This window comes from Saccostrea echinata, unplaced genomic scaffold (genome assembly GCF_033153115.1).
Source record: "Saccostrea echinata isolate AGI-Se365-2 ecotype Australia unplaced genomic scaffold, CSIRO_AGI_Sech_v1 ptg000029l, whole genome shotgun sequence".
Lineage (NCBI taxonomy): Eukaryota > Metazoa > Mollusca > Bivalvia > Ostreida > Ostreidae > Saccostrea > Saccostrea echinata.
Genome location: NW_026889778.1, coordinates 4,357,289 through 4,373,163, shown reverse-complemented (window position 1 = coordinate 4,373,163; position 15,875 = coordinate 4,357,289). Strand labels below are relative to the sequence as shown.

Here is a 15,875-nt window from a genome sequence, read left to right as displayed (position 1 = left end):
CATAGTAAAATGAAGCGTATTTACTCTTTTAAAGCAACTATTTTCACATAATTAATAAAATTTAACAAAATTAAGATATTCAAGGTTAAAAAAATCTAATAATAGTTTTATATAACTGATTTTTAAAAAGATTTTTCATCCGATCAGTAGATTGACGTCGTAATAGTGTGTTTATGACGTTATGATAAACAGAAGTTCGTTAAGAGGGGGTCATAAAAATGTTATAAAAGAAAAAGTACAAGATATAAGCTCTTGAAATTTAAGAGTTGAGATTCTCACAATCATTTTTGTTATTTTTGTATAAATCCTTTTTTATCTTTCATATTTTGTACTACTCCATAGAAACAGGAAAATTGCAAATTGTTCAGGACTTATTATGTGAAAAAAATTTAAATGGGCAAAGAAAATATGAAATAGTTAAATTTGTTTCTGTTCATACACCAATATCTCTATTCAAAACATTTTACTATACGAAGATTGCGTTTCAATGTTTATGTAAAAAAAAGCCGAGGTCATTGATGAAAGTAAGTTGTTTGCACACATGCTAAAGGTCACAGCAGAAATAAGAATGGGAAAAAACCCAACCCATTTAGGCTTTATCAGTAGGAGGTAGCGAATCTCTCTCTCTTTCTCTCAGTTCTCTTACGATTTGTTTATATACTGAAACGCAACAAAAAAAACCCATCTTATTTTCACACAAATGCACTTAAACATACATTTTCTATCAAAGCTCACTTTGATCTAAATAATAAGCAAAAATGTTGAGACTTACCTGTAAACTTAATCTAATCCAAATATCGGAATAACACTTTAAACTTGTGGAATTTTACAATGCTATATGCATCTGTATTATAGAACACGATTCAAAACGATCTTTGTATTCAAAATAGCTTTTTTTAAAGGATAGTTACGAAAGTACCCTGAGAATTACAAAACTTATACATTAAGCAGAGTAAAGACCGCGATATCTTGGTATTGGATAGTTTACTGCTAATATTCACACTGACAAGAATTCTTACTGATAATAAACAAAAGAATACATAGACATAACGGCATTGACATAGCCACAAGTGTAATAGAGCGTTAAATTTAAAAATATATACTGAGATCAATAACTATTCTTTCTCTTTATCTATTAAATCTTTTCTATTGAAATATACAAATACATTTAAATGGTGACCTTGATACTTTGTCAGAATGAATAAAAATTATATGATGGATTTCGAAATCTCTGTTTAAATGTAGATCAGTAAAATGAACTCTATCCCTATGTCTTCGGTTATTCAGAGGGCATAGGGGATTATTGAGAATTAAATAGATTATATCGTAACTTTGTACTGGTTCAAGCTGACAAAGCATGAAACAATACAGTTTTAATGGATTTGTGAATGTTGTAAGGCTCATTATTAGGTTTTATTTTACACAGAAGAACTCTAAAATTGATATGTCATCATATGTCAGTTTTGAATATTTTTTATATTCCAAACAACCAAAATGAATTTGAATTACCATATCTATATCAGATTCCGAAGCTTCATAAAAATCCTTACAAACAAAGATACATAGCGGGTTCCAGTAAATGTTCAACCAAGGTTTTTTCTTTACTCCTCACTAAGATATTAACAGACGTGAAGGAGAAACTTCAAGAGTACTGTGCAACAATATATTCGAGAAGTGGTGTAAATCAGATGTGGATACTTAAAAATTCCAAGGAACTTTTGGAAAATTTGAAATCACAAGAATTTACCAAAATCAACAGCTTAAAAACTTACGACTTTTCAACTTTATACACAACCAATCCCCACGATAAATTAAAGTCCAGGATTTTTGATATCATCGACAGCTGTTTTCTTTTTCTTTTTTTCAATAAAAATGGAACTCGTAAATATACTTACCTTGTCACTGGTCATTCGCAAAATTATTTTGTTAAAAACATTCTGATTGTACACACAAATACTCTGAAGTTGACATTAAAAATATGCTTGAGTTTCTGATTGACAATATCTATGTGGTTTTTGGAGACCAGGTCTTCCAACAATCTATTGGAATTTCCATGGGTACCAATTGCGCCCCGTTATTAGCAGACCTTTTTTGTATTCATATGAAGCAGAATTTGTCCAAAATTTTGTACGTGAAAAGAAGAAAACACTTGCTGTGGCCTTCAACTCGACATTTAGGTATATCGACGACGTATTGTCTGTTAACAATGGTTATTTCAATTCTTATGTCGATACGATATATCCCGGTGAGCTTAAGATAAAAGATACTACAGAGTCTGACACATCTGTTTCATATTTGGATATTTTACTTGAAAAAAGACGTTAATGGTAATCTAACAACCAAGCTTTATGATAAACGTGATGACTTTAACTTTTCAATCGTCATTTTCCCTTACTTATGCAGCAATATACCTTCATCACCTGCATACGGGGTTTATATCTCTCAGTTGATTCGATACACAAAAGCATGCTCTACGTATGTGCAATTTCTAAAACGAGGTAAATTATTGACAAACAAGTTGATGAAACAAGAACATAGCAGTCTCGTTTAAAGTCATCATTTCGTAAGTTCTATGGTCGATACAATGACCTTGTCAGCAAATACAATATATCATTGAGTCAAATGCTGACTGACGTTTTTCATACTAATTGTAAGGCCATTATTTACACACTGAATTGTCGACGGATTTTCCGTTATTTCCCGATCACGACAAGGAGCACACGGCGGTTGTGACCGGTTGGCAGGGGATACTCACTCCTCCATGGCACCTGATCCCACCTCTGATGTTTTGGAGGTCCGTGTTTGCTCTGCTCCTATTTTGTATTGTTTTATGGACTTTTGAGCTTGAATACTGTTCGTTATCTCCATATATTTCATGAACAGATTCCTGAGTTTTTCGTTGGCAATACCCATGTATATAGTAAATATGGATTTTATAAAAAGATAAATAGAACATATTTTAAAGTAAATAGACGAGCAATTTCGCTCAATCAATTAAAAAAAAACCCATAAAACAGTTAATATGGCTTACTTAGTTTTCCTTTAAATTCTGATGATGTCTCGTATTCTGTAATAAAGAAAAAAAATAACTGAATTAATATTCTTATGTAACTGCTACACCTGTATAGCAGATCCTTCTTATTCTATAAATATTGTCTGTAAATCTGGAGAAGTACTATTTTCTATATTCTGTACAGCCAGTAACGGAACACTTCTTTATAAATGGAGATCTGACATATAGGGCCGGGATTGGTTTTAGTCTTTACAAAATGATTGTCGATTTCCGTTACGGACAATGACTTTAGGGTACATACATGTACAAGTACAAAATTCTTTTTTTCATAAATCATTTCATTCAGTATGTAGAGATTGGAGGAACCTTTTCATAGACATTAATTATGAAGCATGATATTGCCAATGCATTTTGAGTATAATAACTCAAAAAAATAAATATTTTTCTTTACTTTTCATTCTTCATAATGGTAATGTCTATAATCTGAACTCTTTTCTTGATGTGTATTTATTTAACAACACATTTTTATGAATAAATTATATACTGTTAAAAAAGAGACGAATAATAGGAAGAATACCCTGAAAAATAAAAATAGTTTTGTCATACATGCTTTTAAGATGGATATGATTTGTTTGAGTAAAATGCATTAATTTTTTAATGCTATTGTTAACTTGAGAACCATTCTACAAAACTCACAGAAAAAAAGACGTAATTTAGCAAAATTTAAAATCTGGTCTTTTAACACGTGCATTTTCTTCCGTTAGTTTGTAATCCACATCCGTCATACATTACTAAAGGTCAAACAAAAGCCGGGGTTCTCGGTTTTTTTAATCTGGTTTTCTAAAAATGGACGCTATTTAAAAATGTTGCATCTGAATGATGCATATTGCAAAAGGGAACTGGGTGACTGGAAGTCAGTTTGCCAGGCTACAATTGCAAGAGGTTTTGATATTGCACAAAGCACCATATCTAACCTATAAAACAGACACCAGCAGCATGGTATAAGAAATGATCGCGAGAAATATAGCAGACCATGCATGACATCAGCAACACGGGATCCCTTCAGTGGTTTGCAGAATTTTCATCAACATTCCACAATGATGTCGTCTACACTATTAGCTATCCCTGAACTACACAGAATATCAAACAACACTGTTTGCAATTGAATACGGTACACTGGAATTAAAGCCATATGACTTATTCATGCCAATGTTCTGACCCCACAACACCGCAAATATCGACTTCAAAGGTCTCAGACTAATAGAATATGGTCACAACACCGCTGAACAGTTTGGTTTAGCTACTAGTCCAAAATATTTATTGCAAAGCCTGAAGTAAGAGACCGAGTGCATAAGCTACGTAATGCACGTTTTAAAGAAAACTGCCTTCTAATTCGGTTTTTTAAAGATATGGTGAACTTGTTCACATTAAAATGCGTGACATTAAGTTTCACCATTCAGGTTCGCATGTTTAAATAAGAGTTGAAAAATGCAAAATCGATATTCTCACACAAGGTAATATTGTTGTTATATCGTGAACAAGTAATAAACCCTGTCCAGTTTCTTATCTGAAAAATATGTATATCAACTGCTGGTCTTGCTTTTCAGTTTAATGAGTTTATTTTTACAGCGATAACCTTTTTTAAAAAGGACAATGTTTACAAGTTATGTAAATCAAGTAAACCTTTGACCTAAACTTCTTTCAGACGCTCTTAAAAGTGTTAAAGAGTACGGTTTACCTAGTTTGATAAGTGTGTGTATGTGTGTGTGTGTGGGGGGGGGGGGGGGGGGCAACTGCAGCAGTTAACAACAATATTCCATATAAACTTTTTAAGGCTCATGGCAGGTGGCGTTCACAGAGAGTGAAAGACGGATATGTTTTAGATAGTTTAAACAATAAACTCCCTGTTACTTTGAATCTTGGATTCTGATTTCTTTAATTTCTTTTCCTGGTTAAAATATTCAAAACCTTCCTTGTTCTATATGTGTTCTGTTGTTTATTCTCCAAGATACCTTGAATAGAAATATTTTATGTTCGGATGAGTGAAAAGAAGGAGAACATAAGATCCACTTTTCTCAGTTTGGTTGACTTATTTTATTTTATTTATTTTTTTCCCTATGACCCCTGCTTTTCTAGTAAAGTGCTTTAACCACTGTGCTATCAACAGTCCATATATTCTTAATGCTACAATTTACATTTTTTTTTACAACTCTACACACACACACACACACACACACATACACACACACACACATATATATATATATATATATATATATATATATATATATATATATATATATATATATATATATATATATATATATATATTAGGGATGGCAATCGATTACAGAATTGCTAATCGGTTAACCGCAAGGCGTTCCGACCGATTAACCGGTTAATCGTATCAAAATGCACGTTTTGTTGACAATTGTTTTTCAAGTAGCTCTGTCCATATACACAAACAGACCCAAATAAGTCGATAGAAGTTAAAACAGTCGGTTAGTCTTGATTTTGGATCAGAAAAATACGGGTACATATTTTTTTATTTAAATTTCAGTAGCAAGAAAAAATTGAGAAAACCCTGAAATCTTTGCTAATTTTCCAGAGCAGATGTCACAAAAGTTCTTTCTGCATTTTCACTATGATAATCAAAACGACATGTGAACTCTAAAGCCCTTAATTTACAATGTTCGTTTAATAATTAAATTGGATTGAAAACTGAAAACGACAAACACACCAATTCACAGTGCTCAATGATTCAATTATTATCATTAAAGAATTACAGGACAGTCGGGGGTAACGACATGGTGTTTTCACGGTAATTAACACTACATAAACTGACCAATTACGCTACGGTCTCCATCTGGAGATTCATAATTACATGTACGTCCAAATTAGATCTGTTAAATCCCAAATGATCATCCTTTGTGCAGAGATTTCTTTTTTTTAAATAATTTTTTTTTAAAAATGTGTTCAATTCAACAAATATTTTATTTTTTCCGATTAACCGGTTACAGATTTTCTAATCGATTGCCATCGTTCCGACCGAGTAATCGGTTAACCGGTTACAAATTGCCATCCCTAATATATATATATATATATATATATATATATATATATATATATATATATATATATATATATATATATATAAAACAACAGCAAAAAGGTGGAAATGCATTTAATGGTGTTTTCTGACATAACGAAAATCATGACATCAGAGATACTTCGACCAGATCTAACAATACACTCACATTTACAGTTGGGGAAGGGGGGGGGGGGCAGGAAATATGAAACAGAGAAGAAATTACGATGTTAATTAATATATTAACATAAATGCTTTTTGATCGCAATCTAAACAATCTAAAATCATACATTGGAAGTATTTATATCAAACAAAATCAGGTCCTGCATTTAAATTGGTTAAATCAGTTACTGAATGTGTACATAAATTGGCGTATTAAAAATTTAGCGCAAACACCGGGTATGGAGTTGTTGGCGAAATCATGAATTAGCGCTATACATATCCGTGCCGTATATTGTATTTATGATTTCTTAGCGGATTCATGAATTAGCGCATCGTTGTCTGCGCCAAAGCCGCTAAATTATGAAGCCCGCTTTTTTAAGTACACATACCGTATTCAAATCAAAATACTTTCTGTACATGAAATGCCATTTCTTTGTTTATATTCATCAGAAGAAACACCTAAATGCAACTAATTTCCATCATATTAAAAGGAATATGTGGATATTGTTTTAGAACAAACATAATTTAAAACTCTTACATTTGTATTAAGTTAATTACAAAACATCCTTCAGAAGAAAATTACAATAAAATCTCTTAACTTGTAGATAAACAGTTACAATAATTCTCGGAAAAAAATCCTTAATCTAATGACAATACAGAAATGTATAGACTTCATTATATAATAGTCAACATAAATACTTAAATATAAATGTATATAAACTGATATTCTTATAACCTCTATCACAGACTAATTACAGTTTGTTTCTTAAGCACTTCATTTGCCTGACACACTGTGTTAAAGAAAGTCTATTTCAGTTGTTAACAAAATTAAATGTAGGCACACAAAAATGTTTATTTCATTCATCAGAAATTACAAATAAGTACATGTACATATTAAATGCTTTTTTTAACATTGGAATACTAAATAGAACCAGGGCAGCTTAGCCTATGTTTTAATTCTACATGCATATTATATAGAAAGAATAACTTGTGTAAGTGTCACATAAATGATGTATAATTTTTAATTATACAAGAAACATACTAATTATGTTAAGTGACTTTCATTCTTATACAAAAGTCTTCTAAACTAAGTAAAATTCTGTTTCTACACCTTATGTAACTGGCACTGGAAATATGCGCATGTCAACATTTATAGGATTTAAAGGAAAATTCACTGAAAGCAAACTTTTGGAGAACATAAAGGTTTTACATATGTATGTGTATGTTAACTAAATCATGCAAATATCATCGATAATTATTGATGATTAATGGCTTTAGATCCTGATCTGACCAGGCACCTATATTTCTTACATCCTATATATAGATAAATATCTGAGAGGTGATCTAAGGAATTTGCCAGGAACAAAGACTTATAAAACAATGCTGTGTGTGTTACCTCAAAGTATGATCATGGATAACATGCATGTCTACGAGCATTAGATCTGTAATGATTTTTTTAAAGCATATTAAATTAATCTATGTGTTCTATACCTTGTAATAAAAAGAATCTGTTAATGGAATGGACAAAAGGACATTTTTATGAGTTTTTTGAAATACCCAAAGTACTTTACACTATAAAATTAAAGAAAAACCCAAAATATATGCTGTGCTTTGAATTATTATTCATAAGTTGCTGGTTTTCTTAGAAAAATTACCTAGTTAGTAAATATAAAAGGCCTGCATGCTGCTGTCAAAAAGCTGCCATTTCTCTGTTTCATTGCACTACATGCATTTTTTGGCAAATTTCAATGAATGTAAGAATTCATTACTACAGTCAACATGGTCAAGTTTTCATAGTAAATATCAAAAAATATTTCATCACATGATATAATCACTTCTTCTTAATCTGAAAAAAATTAAAAACAAAGTGAAAGTCTCAGTTTGATTATAAATATAACAAATATTACCAATTTACAATTACAAAATGTTCACTGAATTCACAAATGAAATGGTTACATCTAACATGAAATGACAAGGTAAAGGGTCTATGATGGTGGTGGTATCTGAATTCAGATCTCTTGATATGCTTAAGAGTTGCTACTCAAAGCACCGATTGGCAAGTTCTATATGTTCAATGTGGCAGTTGTGAAATCAATTCAAAACCACCATGTGTCAAGTTCTACATGTTCAATGTAGCAGATGTCAAAAACTTTGTTCTTTTCTTCTGTTTAATCTGTTTTTTCATCTACAAAAATAAATAGTGTTATGATGTTTTATAAATCATGTACAAGTATGAACAGGAAGCTCTTTTTTGATCTGATCCAAAAGGCTCAAGTGAGCTTTTCTGACAGAAAATGTGTCCTCTGTGAACTTTTTCCATTTTCGACTTCTTCTCAAGAATCATTATGCCAAACTTTACAAAATCATCCTTAGGTGAAGGGGATTTAAGTTTCTTTTAATTAATTGAAGGGCCACCCTTCTTTCAAGGTGAGATAATTAAGAATTATTCTTTTAAAAATCTTCTCAATAACCAAGCTGGGCCAGAGAAGAAGAACTTATGTGAAATCTTCAGCACATAGTATAAGATTCAAGTTTGCTCAAATCATTACTCCTGGGGCTATGGAGAGGCTTAAACAGGCGAAAAGAGTTTGACATTAGAATATATAGCAAAAATCAAGAACAGCAAAGTCATGATTAGTCATATTTATGAGGAGCATCCTCAGATAGATGAAAGATGAAACTTACATGTATGTAGAATCTTTATTACATAGTGAAGATTAAAGATTGTTTCAATCATGACCCCAAGAAATAGGAAAATATAGGAAGAATCTTTAAAAATCATCTTCTCAACAACAGAAAAGACATGATTCAGAATATATTATTTAGTCATTTTATATGGAAACATCCTAAGGAAGTATAGATTCAAGTTTCTTCAAATCAAGACCCCTCGTTGTAGAGTTGGGCCACAATAGGTGATCAAAGTCACCTGTTTAGATAGGTTCTTGACCCAGTCGATGTGTATCATTTTGACCACTTACCTGTTTCTTTAAGTCGGTTAGTTGTTTAGATAGAATTTTTGACCAGTCTGTAACATTGACCACTAACCTGTTCCTTTAAGTCGGTCAGCTGTTTAGACAGATTCTTGACCAGTCGGTTTGTAGCATCCAGCTGGGCCTGTAGATTTCGGTAATCACTCTGTTCCCCCTCGCTGTCTTCAGCCGTCAGAGACATCGCTCGCATTCTGGGGAACCAGTCCAAATTTTTCTCCTACAGGCAAATCAAAAACACTAATGCATTATGTCCTCTCAATGAAAATTATTAGGAACAGATGATCCAGTAAATCTATTATATATATAAATATAATATATTACATTTATTACTATAAATGACGGAAATGTATTTTTGAACATTACTGTATATAATTTTATGCATTTCTTAGCCTTCTCATTTTTGTGTGTGTATATTTGCAAGACATTAGGCTTTATATTTGAATTTGTCTTATTGACAAAGGTGCTAAAAAGAATACACAGCCAAATATAGTATGTTTACATTATATCCAAGACAAGGACAAGATATTTAAGTTAAATTGAAATCAAGTTTTCCTAAATTCAATTAGTTTCTAGAGAAATTCAGTTGTAAACTTAAGAGATCCTTGGACAATTTGCTTAGACCATCTGATACGTAATGAGTGATTACCTTGACCATCTGGTACACGTAGCTCTCTGGTCCAGTAAATTCTGTATGATCCTTGACCTTGTCAAGGACAATGAAGTTTAGGTAATGCCACATATTGTGTTCCTTTGATTTGTGTTCATCAAAAGAAACCGATTTGTTGTCAAAATTGCTTCGATTTAGTCCTGAAAAAAAAATACCAGTAGAACTTACTTTTTGTATCCATGTTTGGAATATTAAATAAATATACTAGTAAATGGTTTATTAAAGACTTTTATCATCAATTGCAAAAGTCAAGACTTGAAAACTTCCAGTATATTTGAAATGAAATTACAATATACATATATATATGCATAAGAACTAAAATTAAACTGAAAACTTACCACAAATGAAACAAGTATTTTTGAGAATTTCATCTTTTTGCTGCTTTTCACTCCTGAGATCAGCAAACGTGTCGATGATGACACCAAAAATGAGGTTAAGGACGATAATGATGACGATGAAGAAGAAGAGAAGATCATAGACATCTCGGGCCACAAACAGGTTCTCCTACAATATAGTCAGAAGTTATTTAATTTTTACTTTTCAGTACATTTTAATGATATTAGCAGTACTTAACATTATTTGAGGATAGGATTTCTATGTGTATAAATACCCTGATGTCAGGTTTTCTGAGCAGGTCACCGATCCCCCCGCCGTTCCTGAGGCCATGGTTCAGGGAGGTCAGGATACACATAATCAGGGAATCACACACTCTCTGTTTACCATCTTCTGTTGTGTCAGCTGCCAAAAAAATTAGGAATGATGATAATTTTTTTCTTCTACATGCTATAATGGTGACAATTTTCAATGGGTGTCTTGTCAATCTACGGGAAGGGTATAATTATTTTTTGGCAAAAATTTTTTTTTGAATATTTCTGTGACATACTGACACCCACCTGACACATCCTGAGATGATCTGACACCCCCTGTTACAGCACTACAGTTCTGACTGTCACATGTACCATTATCTGTATCATTCACTGCTAAAAACAACAAAACATAAAGAGGTGATAGAGATAAACATGGGTGCTATTGTTCATTCATTACAGGAAAATTACTCGCTAAAAATTCCATTTACCGGTAATAAGAATTCAAAATGTAAGACACTATTCCTAGACTTTATAAATGTAAATGTATGCCTTAATTGTGACTGTAAAACCCATGTTGGATATAGAGAAAACAGACATGAATTTTACAAATTTTGAAACTTTTGATACCTTCCCCTATGAGTTGTGGTATGGGGTCAACCTCCAACAGGAAGTCATCCTGGAAACAGATGTAGCCAATGATGGAGAATAGATAGATAATGATGACTGCCAGAACTGATGTCAGGATGATTGAGCGGCCATTCTTAGTCACCGATTTAATCACATTCCATAACGTCTCCTCTCTGTTGATCACATCCAGTAACTATAACAGTAAACAAATACAAACTGTAACTATACAATACAGACTTCAAAAAAAAATTCTGAGCCACAAGTCAGTAGGGCATTACGCTGCAAACTGTACATAAGAGAAAATCACCTTATTTAATGTTGCATGTTTCATATATTTACAAAAGAGTAAAAAATTCAAATTCTTCTAATACTACTACAGAAATACAGTGTATTTTGATTTTCTGATATATATTACTCTTTTCTAAATTAACTATATATTTGTTATGATAAATTTCAATGACTTTATTGTATTTTATATATATATATATATATATATATATATATATATATATATATATATATATATATATATATATATATATATATATATATATATATATATATATATATATATATATATATATATATATATTATATATATATATATATATCAGTTTCCTTGTGATATTTAAGCCTTACCAATATACTATAGAAGAATTCGTGAACACACAGTCCTAAGATACAAAACACTAAATAGATGATGTGGTACATGAATCTGAAGTCTGTTAGCACCTGTCGGGGGAGCTTAGTGAACGTCCCTTGATTTCCCATCATACTTATCAAAAATATACCTTTGTTTATCAACTGTTAAAAAAAATTCACATACCTTTATTAACTATCAAAAATAATGGTGGTGATTTATTTACACAAGAAATTATCCTAAGATGCATAAATTTATGTCTCAATGTCTGGAATGCTTAAATCATGAAAAATTTAAGAAAATATCTATTTTAAACCTTTTCCTCACTCTCATCCAATATTTCAAAAATTTAGGTTAACATCTGCCATTTGAAACACAGAAGGTTATATTACAAATTATAAACTTTAAGATGACTTCAAGTCAGACATCATCAGATAAATACTTACATTAATAGCGCCTAATAACCACAGTGTAGTGTCAAGTCCCACAGAGAAAATAAACCGGAAAATCGTGGAAATAAAAATCGTCCTAATGGCTGCTGGATTAACGCCCACCATGGTCACCAGAGCCAGGGAACCAAACATGGCAGTCCAGATCAAACCAGAAAGCTTAGGGTCCAGTTCTGCAGAATTAAGTGAAAGAAAATTGTTAAGACTTCAACACATATAATTCTTTATACTTCCATGAACTTTTTTTAATTTATGGAAAATGAATTAATCATTTCTCTTAGGGAAAAATAATTGTAGACTTAATTTCTTAGAAATTCCTGTTTTGGTATAAATGACAATCATTGCAAATTTTCATCTGTTACTGTCAGTAATTTAAAATAAATAAAATTTTCTGTTCTAATTCTGCAGCTGAATTATTGAGACCTTTCTAGTACCCACCTTTCTTGACCTCTGTAAATGGGTAGAAGAACGCCACTAAGAAGTTGAGGAGCACAGCAAACTGGAAGGTGATGCTGCTCCATAAAGACATGTGACTACTGAACCACGACAGGTAGGGGTTAGCTAAATATAGAAAAGACGTGCTAAATTAGGACTGTTAAGGGTAAGCTATACAAAAATTAACAGTACAGTACGACAAAATTTGTATAGATAAGGGTTTGATAAATTATACATTTGACCTCTGAATTAAGACAGGTAAGGGCCATGAAAACAAAAGTTGTACGCTGACTGCAAACTTTAATGAATTCAAAATAACATGTACAGTCATGTGAATAACAATACAAAGAGCAGTAACTGTTCCAAATGATGTCTACATGGTACATGAAAACGCATGTAGAAGAACACTGGCTAAACTGTATGGCAGTGACTTTGACCTTAATTAACATAGAAGAGTTCATTACCTCTTACAATTCAACAATAATTACTTCGAAAATTCTCTGGTGAGCCTTGAACTTAATCATAGAAAGGTCTTTACAATTCAATAATAATGGCTTCAAATTACAAAAATGTAGTGGAAAGAAAAAAATGGACATAAATACAATGGAAATATGATGTATTCAATAGAAGAAAATTTCATCCTTTTCACAAATCTAATGCTCATTATTTAGATAATATACTGTAAGAAATGAGATGAGTTTTTGGATTTGATGATTACATTTCCAATATAAATTACTTGACAATTATAACATAACCCACCCCTCAGTTTTTTCTGCCACCTCATCTCAGCAAACATATCCTCCACTTTCTCAAAGAAGTCAGCCACTTTACTGCCCTGCTCGTCTCGCTCGGTGGTGTAGTAAATACGAGTCTTTGTCTCCTCCGTGAGATACTCACAGATCTCGGGAATCGGAAACACGATTCTCTCCATAGATCTGTCCTGTCTCACAATCTGTTCAGATATTCAACTTTGATATATTCTCTTACCAATACATTTAAATTTCAAAATGAACATTCTTATAATTTACTTATGGTAAAGATCTAGTAACATGTGTAAATGAGTTTAGACTGTCTTTCTGAAGCTAGATCCATTATGACGTCGTAGTTGATTTAAACTTAATTTTTCCCGTACTTCATGGCTGTAATAGAATTATGTAGAAAATGAAGCATTTTCATGGAATTCAATTTGAAATCATTTCAAAAGTAACCCCGATACCTATATTCAATTAAATATCATTTTAAAGTAGAGGTCAAGAAGATACGAAAAACCGTTTTCTGAGAGCCTGTGGGCAATATTGATACATTTCCTTTTTCTGAGATGTAAAAAACTCTGAAATGTATACCTGACTTTCTTCATTTTTCATTGAAAATGACAGTTTAAAACGTTTTTCCGGTGAGTTTACCTAAAATTTATGTCCCGATACACCTTATTTTACTAAGCTATAAAGGACCATTAAAAGAACTCGCCCCTCAAATTTGAAAAATGTGTAGGCACCTTTCATTTACTAGATCTTGACCTTAAAACAATCATTTGTATGAAAAATTTAAGGGATGAAATTGTAGTCACTGCAGGTAACTCAATGATACTGTAGATTTGATTTGTGTACCTCTATCTGAGCTGTGTGTTTCTCATAGAACTCCAAAGCCTGGTCCCCCCATAAGTCACCACTAGGCTTCAACAGATGGGCCAACCTCTCACTGTGTAGAGACAACTACCAATAAAGAAAACATACAAATTAAACATGGTCTCTTTGATTGATGGTCATGTGAAATGTACCGTGATTTATTATATTTCAAAAATGTGTCCATTAGCCAATTATTATTTCATTATGTGTCACATCCCTCTTACCTGTGTGGCCAGGATATAGATATTGTGGCCCACATCTTTGGGCGATGCCTCTTCCTTACCTGTGTGGCCAGGATATAGATATTGTGGCCCACAACTTAGGGCGATGCCTCTTCCTTACCTGTGTGGCCAGGATATAGATATTGTAGCCCATGCCTTAAGGTGACACCCCCTTCTTACCTGTGAGGCCAGGATATAGATATTGTGACCCATGCCTCAAGATGACACCCCCATCTTACATGTGAGGCCAGGATATAGATTTTGTGGCCTATGTCTTAAGGTGACACCTCCCTCTTACCTATGAGGCCAGGATATAGATATTGTGGCCCACATCTTTGGGCGATGCCTCTTCCATATCTGTGTGGCCAGTGTCACATCAAAATCATCCTAGCATATTTTTGTTAGTTTATTTTAAATTTCATGTAAATATCCCGTGGGGAACCCCTTCGTTTTAAATGTGTTATTACTGTACATATCCTTTACTGAACCTCAATTCACTGGACCTTAAAACCCGCCAGTCCGTGCCAGTTAGTTTGGACGCGGCAGTCCAGAGAGGAGGACGCCTCTATCTCCTCTTATATCTTTGTTTTTTACATGTATGTACCCTTGTATTCATGGCAGTGCTTGCTCTGGTGTGATATTATTTTTAGCAGTGTAATGGTCCAGCTTTTCTGAGGTAAGGCTTATATTTATAATTCTATTTTAGTTATTTCCTATATATTATTCATTTGTCCTAAAACATCCAGTCACCGCATTTCTCATCATTTTTTAGCATGTTTGTTTCCTTTAATTTGATTTCTATCTATAGTAACACGTATATGAATATTTCAAAGTACGATGTACAATTTCTTTCATGATAGTTTGTCCAAGTAAAATAGCAATTGGCAATATTGCATTTGTGTAAGAGTTGTATGTATAATTTAAACAACTCATTTGTGTAATTGAGTCTTATCCAAGACGTGTCCATTATCTATAAATCTGATAATGAGTGTAATGTGTATCTGTGTAAAGCCACTAGAGCTCGTAAGTAAAACTTGTATGTATATGTTAGAGCAGGTTCCATCCATATGTCAGAGTTTTTGTACAACAGTGAGGCCACCCAGTGCCTAAAGTCCGCCCATGGTGTGTAGTAGATAGGCCAGCCAGCCTTGGAACCTAGAGTCCATCCTCCAGCCTGTGAGGTGGAAAAGCCAGCGGCGAGACAGGAAATCACGACAAACAACAACAATGACATTTGTATATAGTATCATCAACGGCATATTCACCATGCGTTCACCATTCGCTCTCCGTTCACCGTGCGCTCGCGTTCACCGTTCACTCTCCATTCACTTTGCGTTCACCTTGGTTCAGCGTTCACTTATCGTTCAGTCG

The 15,875-nt window shown here is 32.7% G+C and overlaps 1 protein-coding gene across 1 annotated transcript in view; it reads right to left on the bottom strand.

The window, feature by feature from the left end:
• Nucleotides 1–8,165: 8,165 nt before the first annotated feature.
• The window catches only part of LOC133195512 (inositol 1,4,5-trisphosphate receptor type 1-like), a 37,802-nt gene continuing 30,092 nt past the window's right edge, over nucleotides 8,166–15,875 (bottom strand). The window contains exons 2-13 of the mRNA XM_061331374.1: nucleotides 14,266–14,370; nucleotides 13,418–13,610; nucleotides 12,662–12,784; nucleotides 12,221–12,396; nucleotides 11,774–11,938; nucleotides 11,135–11,327; nucleotides 10,814–10,900; nucleotides 10,531–10,658; nucleotides 10,259–10,424; nucleotides 9,900–10,060; nucleotides 9,309–9,470; nucleotides 8,166–8,448 (exon numbers count right to left, since the gene is read on the bottom strand). Coding sequence (XP_061187358.1) covers nucleotides 8,383–8,448; nucleotides 9,309–9,470; nucleotides 9,900–10,060; nucleotides 10,259–10,424; nucleotides 10,531–10,658; nucleotides 10,814–10,900; nucleotides 11,135–11,327; nucleotides 11,774–11,938; nucleotides 12,221–12,396; nucleotides 12,662–12,784; nucleotides 13,418–13,589 — 1,599 coding nt within the window. The 5' untranslated portion in view covers nucleotides 13,590–13,610; nucleotides 14,266–14,370 and the 3' untranslated portion in view covers nucleotides 8,166–8,382. The remainder of the gene's footprint in view (nucleotides 8,449–9,308; nucleotides 9,471–9,899; nucleotides 10,061–10,258; nucleotides 10,425–10,530; nucleotides 10,659–10,813; nucleotides 10,901–11,134; nucleotides 11,328–11,773; nucleotides 11,939–12,220; nucleotides 12,397–12,661; nucleotides 12,785–13,417; nucleotides 13,611–14,265; nucleotides 14,371–15,875) is intronic.